At 39.1% G+C, this 16,966-nt stretch overlaps 1 protein-coding gene across 5 annotated transcripts in view; it reads right to left on the bottom strand.

Annotated features, from left to right (window-relative positions):
- The window catches only part of PCSK5 (proprotein convertase subtilisin/kexin type 5), a 413,713-nt gene that overhangs the window by 208,556 nt on the left and 188,191 nt on the right, over window positions 1-16,966 (bottom strand). For all 5 annotated transcript variants that reach the window (XM_032477865.1, XM_014562872.2, XM_032477866.1 and 2 more), the window contains exon 9: window positions 14,146-14,246. In XM_032477865.1, the coding sequence (XP_032333756.1) occupies window positions 14,146-14,246 (101 nt within the window). The remainder of the gene's footprint in view (window positions 1-14,145; window positions 14,247-16,966) is intronic.

The raw sequence follows: 16,966 nt of genomic DNA, 5'->3' as shown, positions 1-16,966 counted from the left end.
CGGGAAAACCAACTGTTATAAAGAGGCCAAGATTCATACAACTCTCATAAATTATCACTGGGATTGTTTTTGCAACATAGCAAAATGGTGCTAAATATCTGAGAAAATGAACAAGTAAGAATGCTTAAGCAAATGTTTGAAAAGTGGGGTCATACTGTAACGCCAAAAGAACTGACAATAATAGAAGAAGAAACTCTAAAAGAGGTCTTCATAAATGCAACAACTTGAATGCAAAACAAATTGTTTTGGAAGGAGGTGGGTTACTTAACAAGTAACATTGGGCAAATGGGATCTCCATAAAAATTCAATTGAGATCCACACACCAAACACCAAAATCAATTCTAATTGGTTAGATACATAACACTGAGAAATGAAACAAGAAAACACTAGATGAAAACGGAAGTTGGTAATTAACAGATTTTGAGATAGGAAATGACTTTCTAACCTAAGCGTCTTAACTTGGGGTACAGGGAGGATCCTATGGTACTGCAAATCTCATTATGTATGTTTGGGCTTAATTTAGGGGGAAAGCATAAATAGTTTTCATCAGCATATACAAAATTCTCCAGGCGGTACCAAAATATGAGGTATAACTAATTGAACAATTTGTAGAGAACACATATATTTGATGGAATAGTTCTAAAATAAATATAAAAGCTGTCTATATCAAAACAGTATGAAGAAAACTTGAAAACAAACGACAAATTGATAAACTACTTGTAATAACTATGGCCAAGGGGGGTAATACAGTAAATATATACTGATAAGAAAAATACTAACATAAAAGAATATTAGGTGATTTGTAGAGAATTCATAGCATTACTACTACTCTTTTGAGTGATTCTGCAACACATTTCTGAAATTTGATTTGAATATCAATTCTTACAATCTAGGAATTTCTAACACCCAGTGTCCAACAAGTGAACAGAAACAGAGACAGCATCTACAAAACCCTGAAATCTTCTTTAATCTAATCCTGCTTGGTTGCAGGTTAGATAAAGCATTATTTGGCTAACAGTATTATAAAAAAACGAATAGGAAAGGACAGACAAAATGCACACAGAATTTGAAGGGAAAGCAATAGGTAGAGTAAAAATAATAAAGTAGAAAATATTTTTAAAATAAATATATTGTATATGTTAAAGACTATTTGGAACCAGAATTATAGTATTAGGAATTATTACACCATTCAAGCATAAAAGTCACTCAAAGCTGATTGTGTATGGACACTTCTGACTCTTGTATTTGTATTCTTTTTTAAAAAGAGCATGTATTATTTTGGTGATAATAATCTAATTTTAAAAATAGTTCTACTGCTAACAATATTTGTGGTTATGAGATTGCTCTTCCTAGGAAATTTCAGCATTGGATATTTATCTGATTCCAAGAAGTTAGTGGCAAATAGAATGGGTGGAAAATTGGTAGCTTTTAATTTTGCCAAATAAAGACAGCATCATTTCATACAATTAGGAACATTTTATATCAGAATAGTATATAATTTCCAAATAAGTCACTTAAAATTCTTTTTAACTAAAATATATTTTTATTTAAAAAAACAACCTACAATACCATTATTATTCTCCTTTGCCTGGCGATCTTTGAACACTCTTACTAAACAGCATCTCTACAGACCAGATGGTCTCTGGGCAACCTTCCAATGTTACGATTTCTCAGACAAACTGATAACAATTATTTTATGTTCCAGGTACAGTATCGCATGTAATTGAGAGTTTTAGCACAACGAAAATTATAAAATTGAATACATCTGCTATGGAAAATGAGGCTATTAGATGTCAACTCCAATGGCACCTAAATTCAGAGCAATGAATAAGAATTCAGCATGACTAATACAATCACTTCCATATCAGGCTCTCTCCAGGAAGCTCTCTGTAACATCCTTTCAAGTTGGTTGTAAAGGTTTCCAACAGCTAAATAACAAGCAGACTTCTCTGAGAGCGGATCTTAAATTTCACTCAAAATCCTCTTCCCTCCTCTCAACATTCCTCAGTTGCGTACCAAGCTTTTCAGATGAACTGGGGGTGCCCTGCCTACCGAAGACAGAAGATTTCAGTTTTTACTACATTCTTTCCAAATGGATGAACAATTCTAATCTTTGACCTGATATCCAACCAGTTTCATGTACAGGCATATTTCTAGATTTCTTGTAGGAATCAAAAAAATTATAGATCATTCAGGTTTTTCTCCCTTTCATTTGGTCTTCTGTTAATGTACTTGGTCATGACTGCATCCCCACTGGATGAAAAAAGGTGAAACTTGGTTAATGTATAACTCACAAAAACCAAGCAAAAGTTGGATTACCTTTATGACTCCAGTCAAAATGCTGTCATCTCATTGATGACCTTGCCTTATCCTTATTTGCTATTATTCACCCTTTCTTGCTCTTACCCCACTTTCTGTTACAGCATTATCCTCCATTTTATTTTTTTCTTTCATAGCACTTAATGTCAGTGTTACTATCTTTAAGCTATGAAATGCATGCTTTTTTGGAGCCACATGCAAAGCATCACATACATTTGTACCCAACATGCTCCACCATTCCTGGCATCTCTGGCACAGAATGTGCTTGTTTTGCTCATAGATGTGTTCCAGTTCCAAGCAGCCTGCCAGACACATACGGAATCACATCACCACTATGGTGCTCAAGATTGTAACTGTGACTGTAAGCTGTATTACAACTTCGGAGACGTGAAAAAAATGTTTATTTCAAAATAAATGACTGTAACAAGCATGATTCAATAAATATTTCTTGAATGAGGTAATATTTAGAATTAAGACTAAACTTGTTGGTATTACACGCCACTGACTAGTTATCTGAATAGCTACTGATCCATACTTCTGAATAATCGAAGAAAGAGTTCCTTCTATTCATTCATTCATTCATTTTACAAATACTTGGTTGCCTACTATGTGCCAAACAATGTTCTTTGTTGCTGGGGCTACTGCAGCGTACCTACTTTCAAGACAGCTTATAGGAGAGGGGGAGGTTCTTGTGATCTATGGGCCATTTGCAATTGAATGATCTAAGTTATTTTGAGGACTTTGAAATCTACATTTTTAAACAAGATTCTATGACTCATGCACACTAAAACTGAAAAAAGAATCTTAAAAGTATAGCTCAAATCCCTCTTTTGCAAAGCCTTTCAAAGTCATCCCTGTTCAAAATTTTGTTACCCTTCCCCATACTTGTAGCCCTCATACTTCAGAGCCGCCATTTATAATTAACCCTGCCTTGTTATGGCTCTGGTGGGTTCTGGTATCACACTGCCTTGAGTTCAACTTCCAGATCTATCACTTACTGCCTGTGCAAGTTTCTAAGTCTCACCTTCCATACCTGAAATGTGGTGCTACTGCCTGCTTTCCAAGTGCTTCTTGGAGGATTAACTGAGATGACCAATGAAAGCACTCAGCTCAGTATTTGGCACAAAGATGAATTCAATAAAAGCTTACAGCTGTTTTTATTTTTCATCATTTAAAAATTTTTCCTTTTTGCACTCTTACACACTATTTCCACACTCAATTGGGGCCAATGGCAAGAATCTTTTGCCTCATACACAGTATATCACAGTCAGATGTGCTGTGATCTTTAGTGGTTAGAATGACACTACCAGGCTTTGCAGGCATATTGTTTTTCTGGGATATGCAAAGAAAATAAAACGTCACTTCATCTTAGTCATGCGTATGATTACTCAGTAAGATTCAGAATCATCACGAACAGGATTTGTGACTAAATGAAAACTTAATCCAAGATGGCAAGAAATAAACCAATCTTCTAAACGCAAAATGTCTTTCTTTTTGTGTTGCATACTCTATTCCAGGTATGAGAGTTTATTTTACTGTGAATTTGTTGCTTTGAGCTTTTGACACATTAAATGCCATAAACGACTTGTTGGTGTTCAGGATGAATAAATCTTATATGCTCATGAAATGACATGCTTTTCAATCTGTCATTTATATTTCTCTTATTTACTTTTCTCTCCTATTGATGGCAAAATGTATTATGATTAAAATTCTTTACAAAGAGAGGAAGAATGCTGGAATCAGCTGAATACAAAAACTAGATGCTAGTGTCACTAGGAACAATTACATTCTTCTCAACAAATGACATGAAAATGTCCTAGAAGTAAAAAAAATTATAGGTCAAGACAATGTGAGTACAGGCAAGGTTGATTCAAAACTCAGCCCAAGAACACTTAGTATAAAAATAGGTTTGAATTTTAACTGGGTTTCCACAGAGCTCAGGAATATATTTTAGAATCTTCAAATGCAAAGACAGTAATATTTGATGAAGCCATACAATGAGTCATTTTGCAGAATGTACCAAAATATGCTTTGATTAAAGTGATTAAGTAGCAGATTATGATATGAAACCATAATGGACCCAGGAAAAAAAGTCCACTTGTCTTTTTTTGGGGGTGGGGGGCAGGCAATTAGGTTTATTTATTTCTTTAGTGGAGGTACTGGAGATTGAACCCGGGACCTCACCATGCAAGGTACACACTCTACCACTGAGCTATACCCTCCCCCAAAAGTCCACTTGTCTTATTTCCTAGCAAGGAAAATTATATTTGATAGTATTTGGGCTGTTACCATAGACACTATCAAGAACAAAAATTTCCTGGCAATAAATACAATCTACACATCCTCAAGAGACTAAATTTAAATACTAAATTTTACAGGCTTCTTGTAAACCCACTAAAACATCAGTAGATTTTCTAAGCAACTTTATGGGGTAACTGCATAAAAATTAATTTGCTATTAACACCCTATTTAAATTGAAAGGCATGGCAGTAGATGAGCAATTTATCATGGAAATAATTCTATAATCTTTATTTTCTTTCTCTTTTTAAAAATGTAAATTGTCTTAGTCATTTATAACAATCATAGTCTTAGTGAAAAGCATTTTCTAAGGATTAATTAACAAACTTCTGGGGAGATCATACATCAAAGCACAGTAATTGTAGGAGAAATCTGGTCCAGGTCTTGTCACAAGATCTGCAGGCCCAGGGATCTTCTCCCACTGGTTATTGATGCTTCTCCCAATTCTCAGAATCCCATGGGAAGAATAAAGGGCACCTATTTCAATACATGGTATACAATCCACCGAAGCGTTCAGGTGAGAAACTAGAACTCAGCCTTGAGTTTTTCCTTTTCCCCAAAGCACATTATCTAACTCTCTCCCCATCGGCTGGACCTGCAAAATGTACAGCAGATCTATCCATTTCTCTCTATCCCCATTTCCAACACCTTGACCAGGCTACCCTAATCTCTTGAACTATGGTACCAGTTTCCAAAACGATTTACCAGTCTTGCTCTCACACCAGGACTTCTTCAAGGAGAATCTGGAATGATCTTTAAAAAATGCAATCAAATCATGTCTCCCTTCTTAAAAGACCCCCTATGGAATCTATCTCTATCATGCTTACTTACTATGATGCTGTATATGAACTGGACTTTTCTAACCAACTCACACTAGCCATACAGATCTTCCTATTTCTTAAATCCACTATACTTGTTCCAACTATGTGGTCCTTCCAACTGGCTCCTCCCTCTCCCAGAAAAGCACAGTCCAGTTCTTACAAGGCAGGCTCCTCCCCAGGTTTCTGGTCTCTGCGAAAAGGTCAGTTCCTCCAAGGTGTCTCTTGACCACTGTATGTAAAATACTCCCATTCCTCTCCATTATTCTACTCTGTTTACAGTTTTTCTTAGTACTTATCATTTGCTTTTTTACAGACTGTCTAACCAAACAGGTTGAAAATTTCACTTCTGTCAAGCCACCAATCAATTCATTACACCTAGCACAGGAACTGACAACCAGTAGAACATTAATACATGTGTACTGAATGAATGAATGATTTCATCTAAGGACTATGTTAGCAACACCCATATTCTCTTTCTACACCTTTCAGAGCAGAGAAAAATGAGATTAGAAATTCCCTTCCAAAATCTCTTCTTCTACTCTTTTTTTTTGCTAGACTTAAACTGAAAGAAGCTTCCTACGTTATGTTTTCTCAGGGTGGTATCATGGTTAATAGAATTCTCAGGCATAGTGTTTTTTGAGATGGGATTCTTGTCCAGGTGACACAGAGGACCACTTATCATAGATAATGATATAATTGCTATGAAATTAGTCAAATCCCAGAGGATGCTGTAAAGAACCTTCCCACCCCAGATCTTGAAGCATTACTGTTTAGGTTAAATCACAAATTGGATATGAGACATTTCTAACATATGACATATGACACTTGAAAATGACATTTGATCAGCTATCCAAGGAAAAACTCTGGGCTTGCAATGGGGCTGAGAGCTACTCTTCTTAAGAAATAATCTTTATTATAACAGTAATAAGAGCAAAATACGTTCAGTGAATAATCTCCTAATAGCTTCTATGTCCTCAGTTTAATCTCTGGGCAACTCAACCATCCATCAAGTTTCCTAGTTTCTCATCTCAGGAAGAGGCTGGAAAACACTCACTAAATCTCAAGATAATACAAGGTGAACAGGTCTGTTGACCAGGGCCTTTCTAGTAATAAAAAAACACCTTTGGAAGCTGCATCATTTTGAACCATTAACCATTAAGTTGAGTCCAGTGAAAACTGGCTCCTACATAATTTGAACTTGACAAGCGCTAGAGGACACAGTGTATTGTCTGTGTGCATGTAGACATAACAAAGCTATTTTCATGCACAGTCCTGGCAGAAGGCCCATGGTAACTGCTTTGTGGGTCTGGTTACAATTATGTCACTACAGGGAATAACCCAGGACAGTACATCCCTTCTCTGTCTGCTTGGCCTCAAGTGGAAATGTGTGCTGTTTTTACCTCACAATCCTTCTTTTCAGCTCTCCTCCCTGATTAATTTTCCTCACCCTCCTCAAGCTATACATCCCAACCATCCATGCCAGAAATCTTTGCTGACTTCTAAGCCCCAACTACAACACAAGACGTGAGGACCTCTAAGAGTATGTGAGAGGAAGGGCGTGTTCAGTGACTCCCTCTTTACCCTTGTACTTATACAGAACCTGGGCATATATGCCTGTATTCTCCCTACTCGTGCGTGTGCTAAGTTCTAGTCGAAATAAATAAAACTCTCCTGAAAGGAAAGAGTTGGTAGGACCCCTGCTATTTCACCTCCATAACCAAATGCCTCGTGCTCCCTGCCCACGGCCACATCTCATACAGCTGAATGTGGCCCTCGGGAGAATTTTTAATGGAGCGCTGTATACTGAAATGTGTTTTTAATTAAAACAAATCAAAGACGATAAGAGTTCACAAGCTATCAGGCCTAAGATACTAACTCCAATGTTTTGGAATGTTTATGCCTATCATATTTACCCTATGCGGCCTCCCTTCAAGATGGTCAGTTCTAGAACTCTGAATCTCCTCAGTCTGTTACTTTAACTCAGTTTGTTAACTGTCAACTGTCTAAGGTATTAACTTCTCAGAGTAATTGCATCCCAAGCATTTTGGGCAATTCTCTGTATTTTTCCAGCACTGAAAGGATGCAGAGCTAAGAGAGAGATTATAACGGAAGGTCAAACAAAGACACCACATGGCTGATGAATGAGAACTGCATCAAATTTCTACAGACGGATTTTTCAGGTTTATAAGAAATGTAGATGGTAAGTTTATTTTCTCAGAATTTTCAGGTAGTTTTTTGAAATGAACAGCATAAGATGTGAATCATCCTGTGGCTGAACAGGTCTTTAATTCTTCACACACTGACTGTTCCATGTTTCACATTATCCCTTCCACTGAAGGTGAAAGGCAAAGGGACTTCTTTTGGAAGCTAAAGGAGGGAATAACACTGCGTCTTCATTTTACCCAAGGTTAAGCCCAGTTCTAAGGAATGGTAAGTAAACTTGGTGAGAGATGAGTGGAGGCAGTATGTGGGAGAAGTCAGTAATCAGTATCAACTGGAGGAACCAGAAGGTAAAAATAATACATTGTAACTGAGTGTACCTCATAAAAAATTTTTTTTAATAACCTCATTTCCCTGGTATAAAAAATAAGAAGGCTGCACTGGATGGATTAATTCAATGTTTGTTTAGAATGGACCTTGTTCAAAACATCATGCTTCAAGGTCCTGGAGGTTATCCAAGCGCCATGGCACCAATGTTCCAAGTCGGATCATTGCATCTGATCACTTCTACTTTCATCCGAAACCTGCACCCTCCACCACCTTTCCTCCAAAGCTGTTCCACTGACTTTCTTAAGTTATTTGTGCATAAATGTTAGTGTGCATTTGCCCCTCCTAATGAGATAAGATCCTCTGAAGGCAAATGACATACTTCACAAATACCTGAATTATGCCCTGCCTAATTCACTTAGCTCCTCCTAGCATGATGCTTTAAAAAATTATTTTTTAGTATACATTAGATATTGACTACATGCACATAAATAAAAACTGTAAGGTACAATCCCTAGTCTCAAGGAGCTGAAGTGTTGTTTGGAAGATAATACATACAAAAACAACTATAGTACGAGAGTACTGCATTCTCTCTCCATAGTCTACCATCTGCGTTCTATCCATGCCTGCAGGGTATATTCTATAAACCAGTGATAATAGGACAAGTGAAACAGGACAAGATGAGCCCACCGAGGACTGTGTGTGGATGTATGCATGCATCTATACAGCATAGCGGGGGCAGCTAATGTTTAAATGCATCAGGTGTATTTCTAATACATATGGAACATACACACACAAGTCTAGAATAGATATACATATAGAATAGAATACATATTATAGAACATACAGAATAGAATAGAACACACTAACAGCTGCCACCCTAATGTATTTATTTTCTAAATTTACATCTAGGTATTCTGGAAATTCTTTGTTTTTTCAAGCCTACTGAGGCTTGAACCCAGGGCCTCTTGCATGCTAAGCACACACTCTACCAACTGCGCTACACCCACTCCCCCTAGATCTAGATATATTAGGTGTTCTCAAAGGATGGTATCTCTGTGGCCCTTGAGAAACGAAATCTGAGGAAAAGGCTTTCAGGTCACTTAATACAAAAATTTTTGGCAGATTCCTTCTATCAGTTCTCCCTTTCTAAGTCCTAAATAATTTTGGAAATTTCTACCCAACTCAGGCTCTTTTATTTACCATCAAGTGTGTAACATTTCTTAATTGTGAGAGACATTTGCAATTCAAGGCAAAAAGGTTTTTTCTGTGAACTTGAAATCTGAATTTCTTGAGCTAATGCTGATAATTTAGTACATGATATACTCTACTAAAACAGCTTTTCTTTGTTAATAGTTGAAGACTCAAGGCAGGAAAAATTTCGGTAAAACATAGTTTATGGTTCTGAACATTTTATGTTTTTATGAATGTCAGTTATTTCAACTCTACTTTATAAACCATTTTATATGAAACATCATATGCTAGCAACAATTTTTTTTCTTTCTACAGGTCTGGAGTACTGGTTACATATACTAGCATCAAGATACAAAACACCTTACAACTGTGACTCGGCGCTTTTCTAGGTTGCTCACTTAAAACTATTAGTCTTATCTCACTCTTTCTTCATTTAAGAAACCTGTTCCCAGGACACTCCGTTTCTTTCAAGTTTTCCAGTCACACTATAGAAGAAGACATCGTTTTAGGTGTCTAAATCGCCCAAATTATAGTTAGTTTACTTGTAATCGGATTATATATTTTCCATTCACTCAGCTGAAAAACAAGAAAATTACACCCAAACCCACAAAATCCAAACAATAAAAACATTATCAACCTCTGAACCAATACATATGTGATGAGGGTACCCCAATGCAGAAACAGTTTTCTCTCCTCTCTTTTAAGATGCCAGTGTTTTCTCTTATTCTGAAATTGATCATGATTAGAAAGGAAAACATTTAGAGCTTCCTGCACCCCTGGCAACAACTTAGGGATCAGAAGGAAACTGTCAAATTATCAGAGAGGCAAAGTCATGATCAGACTGTCAGAGGTGGCTACAGGGCTCAAAGAGTCTCGGATGCAGGAAAAAAGGAAAGGAGGCAGTTTTTAGAGGAACTGAGAATCCTTCCCATCTTGGGAGTGGTACAGTTTTACTCAAGTATCTGGGGTATGTTAGGGTGGAGATGGTTGAAACACATGTTCTTATACACCCTGTAGGATAAGGATGGCCTGGGAGGCCTATTAGTTATCACAGCGGAGTTAATTTCATTGAGGTCAGATAAGAGACCTGAACACTTTAAGCTTATCTATTTCTATGCTTTTTATCTGTTTACTTTCCCCGTAGTTTCTTAAGAAGGTTTTCTGTTTTGTTTTGTTTTGTTTTTGTTTGTTTGTTTGTTTGTTTTTAAGAAAAGCTCCAACCCAACCTTAGAGCAGCAAGAAGAATCAGAACGCAGAAGAGTCAACAGTTGGAGTCCTGCTGATCCAGGCAAATCTGTGGATGCAGACAAATGCCTGGGCGTATGAAGGAAGTGGGCTGTGGGGAAGCTGAGAGGTGGGCGTTTTCCCTGAGTAAATATCATAGTGTCATTAGGAGAAATGATGCATTTCTCCTTGCAGGGCAGGGAGAGCTGGGACATGCAGCTGGACAGGAACTGGCAGCCCCTGCCTGCAGCTTTTCACCTGAGCACTCAGCCTCCAGTTCCTCATCTGACCTGAGCAGGGGTGCATATCTGCAGCGCTGGGCAGAGTCCTGGGCCATAGTCCTGCCCAGCTGTGGCTTTCTCTCTTCCCTCCTTACAAAAAGGTACAGTGGCCTCCTCCTCCCCCTCCCGCATCCCATTCCTTGCTTCCTCTTTCCTTGGTTTCAGTTACCCATGGTCAACCACAGTCTAAAAATATTAAGTGGAAAATTTCAGAAACAGACAATTCATAAGTTCAAATTGTGTGCCATTCTGAGCAGTATGATGAAATCTCACACCATCCTGCTCTGTCCCACCTGGGATCTCCAACCATCAATATCATCATGGCTTGATGATCCAGATCACCCAAAGATGACCCTCCTTCTGACGTATCATCAGAAGGTCAACAGTAGGCTAACACTACATCCCAATGCCCACATCATTCACTTCACTCCATCTCAACACGTAAGCATTTTATCATCTCACATTATCACCAGAAGAAGAGCGAGTATGGTACAGTAAGACATTTTGAGAGAAAGACCACATTCACATAACTTTTAATAGTGTATTTTTAAAATTGTTCTATTTTTGTTTACTGTACATTTCTTACTGTGCCTAATTTATACATTTAACTTTGTCATAGGTGTGTATTTATAGGGAAAACACAGTACAGATAGGGTTCTGTACATGGTTAAAGGCAACCCCTGGGGGTCTTGAGACAGGGATAAGGAGGAACTACTAACAGGTTCTTCAACTTGTGAGACCAAAGGCTGACTCTCAAGATAGCAAGGTTGAAGTGTTGTTAAGAAGCACTAGTGGCGGAGGCTGGCGGACTGGCTGAGGTACACCTACCAGGGTTAAACTTAGCTTTAGAACACCTGTAACCTTGCTACTCTGTTATGGGAGTGCCTCACTACAATTTCCTAGTTTGAGATACTTTTCACTCCTGGCAGAGGCCCACGGCTTATTGCTGCTAGTTTAACGTCAATGCCTGACCCATTCTTTTGGTACTCAGACCTCTTTCTCCTAACTTTCAGCTTTTCTTACAAAGACTGCCTTGTAGAACAAACCGAAAGAGTTGCAAGGAAAGGTTTATTCTTTCTCATCTTATCAGACTGTTTACTATCTACCTGGGCCCCATGATTGAAATAGACTGTTTAAAATCTTAAAATACAGTGGATTTTCTATGTAAACTGCATCTTAGGACCTTCCTTTTACCCACATTTCTGGCAAAAATCAATCTAAAAAAACGCTAAAAAAGCAAAGGAAAAGAAAACAGGCAGCTTTCCAATGCGTTCCCCAGCCCCAAAGTGGCCCCATCCAACTGAGTGTGCTTGAGTCATAAAATTAAGGATTTTTTATTTGACCTTAAACAATTATTGTTGAAAATATTAGTGTTCTAGTAGTATATCAAGAAATTGGGTAGCATATGGTTCTACAGCCACAGTTACGATCCTTGGTTGCCAAATTTGAGATTATATCCTTTTTGAGGGGAATGGAGAGGTGCAGGATGAATTTCAGATTTTTTTTCTCTCTGCATTTTGTGGACAGGAAAATAGTCCAGAGAAACCACTCAGAATTTCAGAATGAAGACAATATATTTTTCACAAATCCAATTCACAGTCACCAAATTAAAAACACACACACTTAATCTTTTGTCAGAACAGTCCAGCGAAAAGCTGTAAAGTGAGAAGAGGGCAGGTGCCAGTTCCCTGCTAAACTTTTAACACTTCAAAGGGTACAATATGTTGAAATGATTTAATACTTCATCCTGTCAAAAAGAAGGAAATCCAGACATTCATGGGAGCTTGAGTATCTCTCAACTTCAACGCTTAGGAGCAGGAGGCCACCAAAGACATGGTACCTGCTATGGTCTGAATATTTGTGTCCCCCCGAAATTTGTATGTTGAAACCTAATGCCCAATGTGGTGATACGAGGAGGCGGGGGCCTCTGGGAGGTGATTAGGTCATGAGGGTGGAGGGATCCTGAGTGGGGTTAGTGCCTTTATGGGAGACTCCAGAGACCTCCCTTGCCCTTTCCTTGTACCATGTAAACCCAGCTGGGAAGTGGGTTCTCACCAGACACTAAACCTGCTGGCACCTTGATCTTGGACTTTGCAGCTTCCAGAACTATGAGAAATAATTGTCTGTTGTTTATCAGCTACTCAGTTTACGGTATTTTGTTACAGCAGCCCACACAGACTAAGACAGCACCACATCCAGAGTCTGTGTTCTCTGCCTGCCTCAGCCCAAGGAGTTACACACGACACAGCAATTTACTGAGTCCCTATTACACCGAGGCCCAACTGCCTTGCCATAGGCCATCTGCCTTACAGAGTCAGCTGTAAATGGTGGGAAGCTGTCTCCGTACTGAGAATGAAACTCCTGTTCTTATTATCACCCGAGTCTCATCATGACTCTTTTATTCTTTGCCTGTCACCGGCTATGGCTCTATATCAGATTTAGACGAAAGACTCTTTCCGCTCCTCCCTCGGGCAGAAGTGCAGGGCTATTTTTGGAAAAACACTTACATCCTTATTTCAGTTCTTTTTTGTTATGACCCTCTCACAGGGATGGCCTCAGAGTGCAGGCCCTCAGTCCCTTTTATAAAATCCCTGGACCGGGTGTATTCGGAGTTCAAAATCTTTTCAGATATGGCGTCCATACCATCTATTATCCAAAACTCCCAGTGGGGTCCAAGCCAACAGCTCATCATCAAATTCATTAATGTTTCTGCAGTGACATGTATGAACTTTCCTAATAAATGAAACTGTAAGTAGCCTCAAATCAGTTCAGGGCAAGCACTGCCATCAAATGAGTTTTGGTGTCAAATCTGCAAAAACAACTTGCAGTTTTCTGGGCGCTTTGGATTTTGAAATTGAGGGTAAGAGTGTAGATCTTTATTAGGCGTTTGAAGAGTTAAGACAAACTGATCTCTTGTTGTGCTTAGAGAAGGAAGAGACGGGACTTACTGTCATGTAAGTACAACCTAAGAGCCTAAAATAACCTGGGGGGGGCCTTTCAAAGGGATCCTTTAGACACCAAATTTGACTGCATTAAACAGGATTCAAGGCAAGTGGGTTGTCTTTGTTCCTGGGCTCCTGTCATATGACCTTGACATTCTGTTCCCCAGAGTGAGTCTGTGACAGTGCTATTGTCATGGAATCTGAGCTGTACTGCAGGGAAAGGGCCCAGAAGTGGGCTGACCTAACTGGTCTGAGACTCCCAGGAACATCCCCAGACTAGAATAAAAACCTCAACAAGGCAAGAGTGTTGGAGCCAACTGGCACGCTTCAACTATGACTCCACAATAAAGTAATTACACAGTTTGATTGTTTAAGAATATAAAAAGCCAAAAAAAAGTTGCCTTTTTCCTTAATACAAGGGAAAATGGTTTTCAGCCCTAGTCTTTGAAGTTTAAAAGGTGGACACGGGAAGACTGTATTCTGGGTTGTCGTGCTAGGAGTTGTACGCTAGGGAAGGGGTCAACTGTGCCTGAGATGAGGGGCTGTCGCCAGTGGAGACATATGGAGATAAAAGCTTACTTGGCTTCCAGGGCCAGGGCGATGATGCCTGCAGCCATGGGGGCCGAGGCTGAGGTCCCTGTGTGGTTGTCCGTGCAGCGCTGCCTCAGATCCGTGGTGATCTAGAAGACAGAAGTGGAAAATTTAAGGCTCTGGGGGTCAATGTGAGTCACATGCAAGTCGAAAGAAATTTCCTCATAGAACTGGAATGGAGTGGTGTTGAAACTTGTTTTAAATGTCTGGTTCCTGCGCTCCTGTGACCGTATCGCTTCCAGAGAATCGCCTGTGTAAATCAACTCTAAAAAGGGCAGGGTTTGGAAACTGGATTCCACTTGTGTTACAGCCAGGGTCAGGACTAAGGTGAGCCTTCGGTCCAAAGCATGAGGGCGGGGCAAGGGTCTCCTTGAGTTTTATACCCCGGGGACCTCACCTGCCTCACCCTAGTTCCAGCTCTAGTTAAAACTAAACTTCTTTCATCACCCCAACTTTTTTAATAATCAAACATGTTGAGCCAACATCCAGACACTGAGTTAAGTGTCGGCTGCGTCAGAAATAAAAGCTCGGGGTCTTGCCTCTGCCCTCCCAGAACTGTTACCTTGGAATTGCTGCAGATTTCAAGCAGAAGATTTGTCCTGCCACCGCAGGAACATTTACTTCCAGGCACATTTTAAGAATGCACTAAAATTTACTTGGATGAACCATGACTTCCTCATAGATTAAACCCAAACACTAAAAGCAAGGTTGCACCCAGTGTACTTGATATGAAATTACAGCCCTAAGTGTATGTTTGTATATTACAGGGGATTAGCCATTTTTCCATTTTTAAAAATCTAAATGTACAAACTAGATCATTTCTCCCTCTTGGCTGGAATCTAGTTCACTCCAGCTCTGGCTGGATAGCAAGCCCATCCACCGGGGCAGTGTTTCTCAACCTTCGTTTCAGGATCATTTCATGAAGGAAAAGAAATATTAAATGTTGATTCTCCACTGACCAGAGGAATAAAGCACTATGGTGTAAGATTTTGCAAACCACTGTAATATCTAAGATGTAAAAAAGCCTCCCTCCTGATAGGAATCCATTTTTGTCTCCTTGGGGCTGATATCCCTGTGGCTGGGAAGGTACAAGGCTGGTAAAATGATCTTAGCAATCTTGCTGTAGTTACTGGAAGAACTTGGTAAAGCTTTCTCAGGCATCAAGACAAATATATTGCCCGTATCATAAGAAAACTGAGATGAAAGGTCAGCAGAAAGGCGCAGGGGGACAGAGGTGGCTAAAACAAAGCCCTGCTGTTCTAGGGTTCGTTCTTCAAGAGAAGTAGCAGATGAGCCAATTTCAAAAGAAATTTGAGCATCACTGGAAGAAAGTATGGCATAACTCCTTAGAAATGAGTCCTCCCCTAAAAGTCTCCTCAGTGTCATGTGAGGATGTCTGAGGGACATTTTAATTGTCTGTTAATGAATCTAGACTGACATCCTGGTGATTTAGTTTCACACGAGGCCATCAGTACCTACTGTCTTTTCTTTATTCCATTTTACACCTCTAATGTTACCAGATTATTCATACCAGAGAGGCGCCGATACAAAAGAAGTGGGAGAAGGAACAAAAATATGGAGAACCACACAGCGATGGTGGTGGGAGAGAGACGAGCCTTGTACTTCTTTTCTGGAGTAACTGAATGAATGCTGCGTGAGAGCCCAGCAGTGTGTCGGCAGGCAGGGGGTGCTGTTTCCAGATTCAGACTTGACCACCTAGCCATCCTGAGCCTCCACAGAGGATGCCTGCAAGATATCTGGGTAAATAGAGCCCTGCCTACTTCCACATTAAGAAACTTCTGGGATTTCCAGGGAGAGGGTTAGCTCTGTAGTAGAGTGCACGCCTAGCATGCATGAAGTCCTGGGTTCAATCCTCAATACCGCCATTAAATAAATAAACAAACAAACCTCATTACTTCTCCCACTAGATGATGTTGCTGCTGCTGCTGCTGCTGCTGCTGCTGCTAATAATAATAATAATAATAATAATAATAATAATAATAATAATAATAATAATAATAATAATAATAATAATAATAAAGTGGTGTTACTAAAAAACGAAAAATAATTAGACATAAAATAAACAAATAAATCACTTAAAAAAAGAAATTTTTGAGACTTTCAATTGGTGACTTTTAAAAGGTATTTTTGTTGGGGGGTAAAAACACATAACATAGATTTACCCTTTGAACAATTTTTAAGTGTACTCTACAGTATTGCTAATTATATGTACAGTGCTGTACAGTAAGAGATCTTTACAACATTTTCATCTTGCACGACTCGAACTCTATCCATTAAACAATTCCCCACTCCTCCCTTTCCCCAGCTCCTGGCAACCACCTTTCTACTTTGTGCTTCTATGACTGTGACTATTCTAGGTACTTGATATAAATGGAATTGTACAGTATTTGTCTTTTTGTGATTGGTTTATTTCACTTAGAATAATGTCCTCAAGGTACATCCGTACCATAGCATATGGCAGGACTTCCTTCTTTTAAGGCTGCATGATATTCCATTGCATTATAGAGCATATTTTCTTTATTCATTCATCTGTCAATGGCCATTTGGGTTGCTTCTACCTCTTGGCTCTTGTGAATAATGCTGCAGTAAAGATGGGTGTGCAAATATCTCTTTGAGACCCTGTTTTCAATTCTTTTAGAGATATACCCAGAAGGGGGATGGATGGATTGTTAAAAAGTGATTTAGATTTCGTTTGAAATTAGGGCTATATGTGCAGCCTTATTTTCTAAAGGCCTGGTCCCTAAGTCAATGCATCAACACCCCAGAAGCAGCCTGTTTCCAGGTCTCC

This window comes from Camelus ferus, chromosome 4 (assembly GCF_009834535.1).
Source record: "Camelus ferus isolate YT-003-E chromosome 4, BCGSAC_Cfer_1.0, whole genome shotgun sequence".
Lineage (NCBI taxonomy): Eukaryota > Metazoa > Chordata > Mammalia > Artiodactyla > Camelidae > Camelus > Camelus ferus.
The sequence above is the reverse complement of the archived record's forward strand: the minus strand, read 5'-3'. Positions and strand labels throughout refer to the sequence as shown.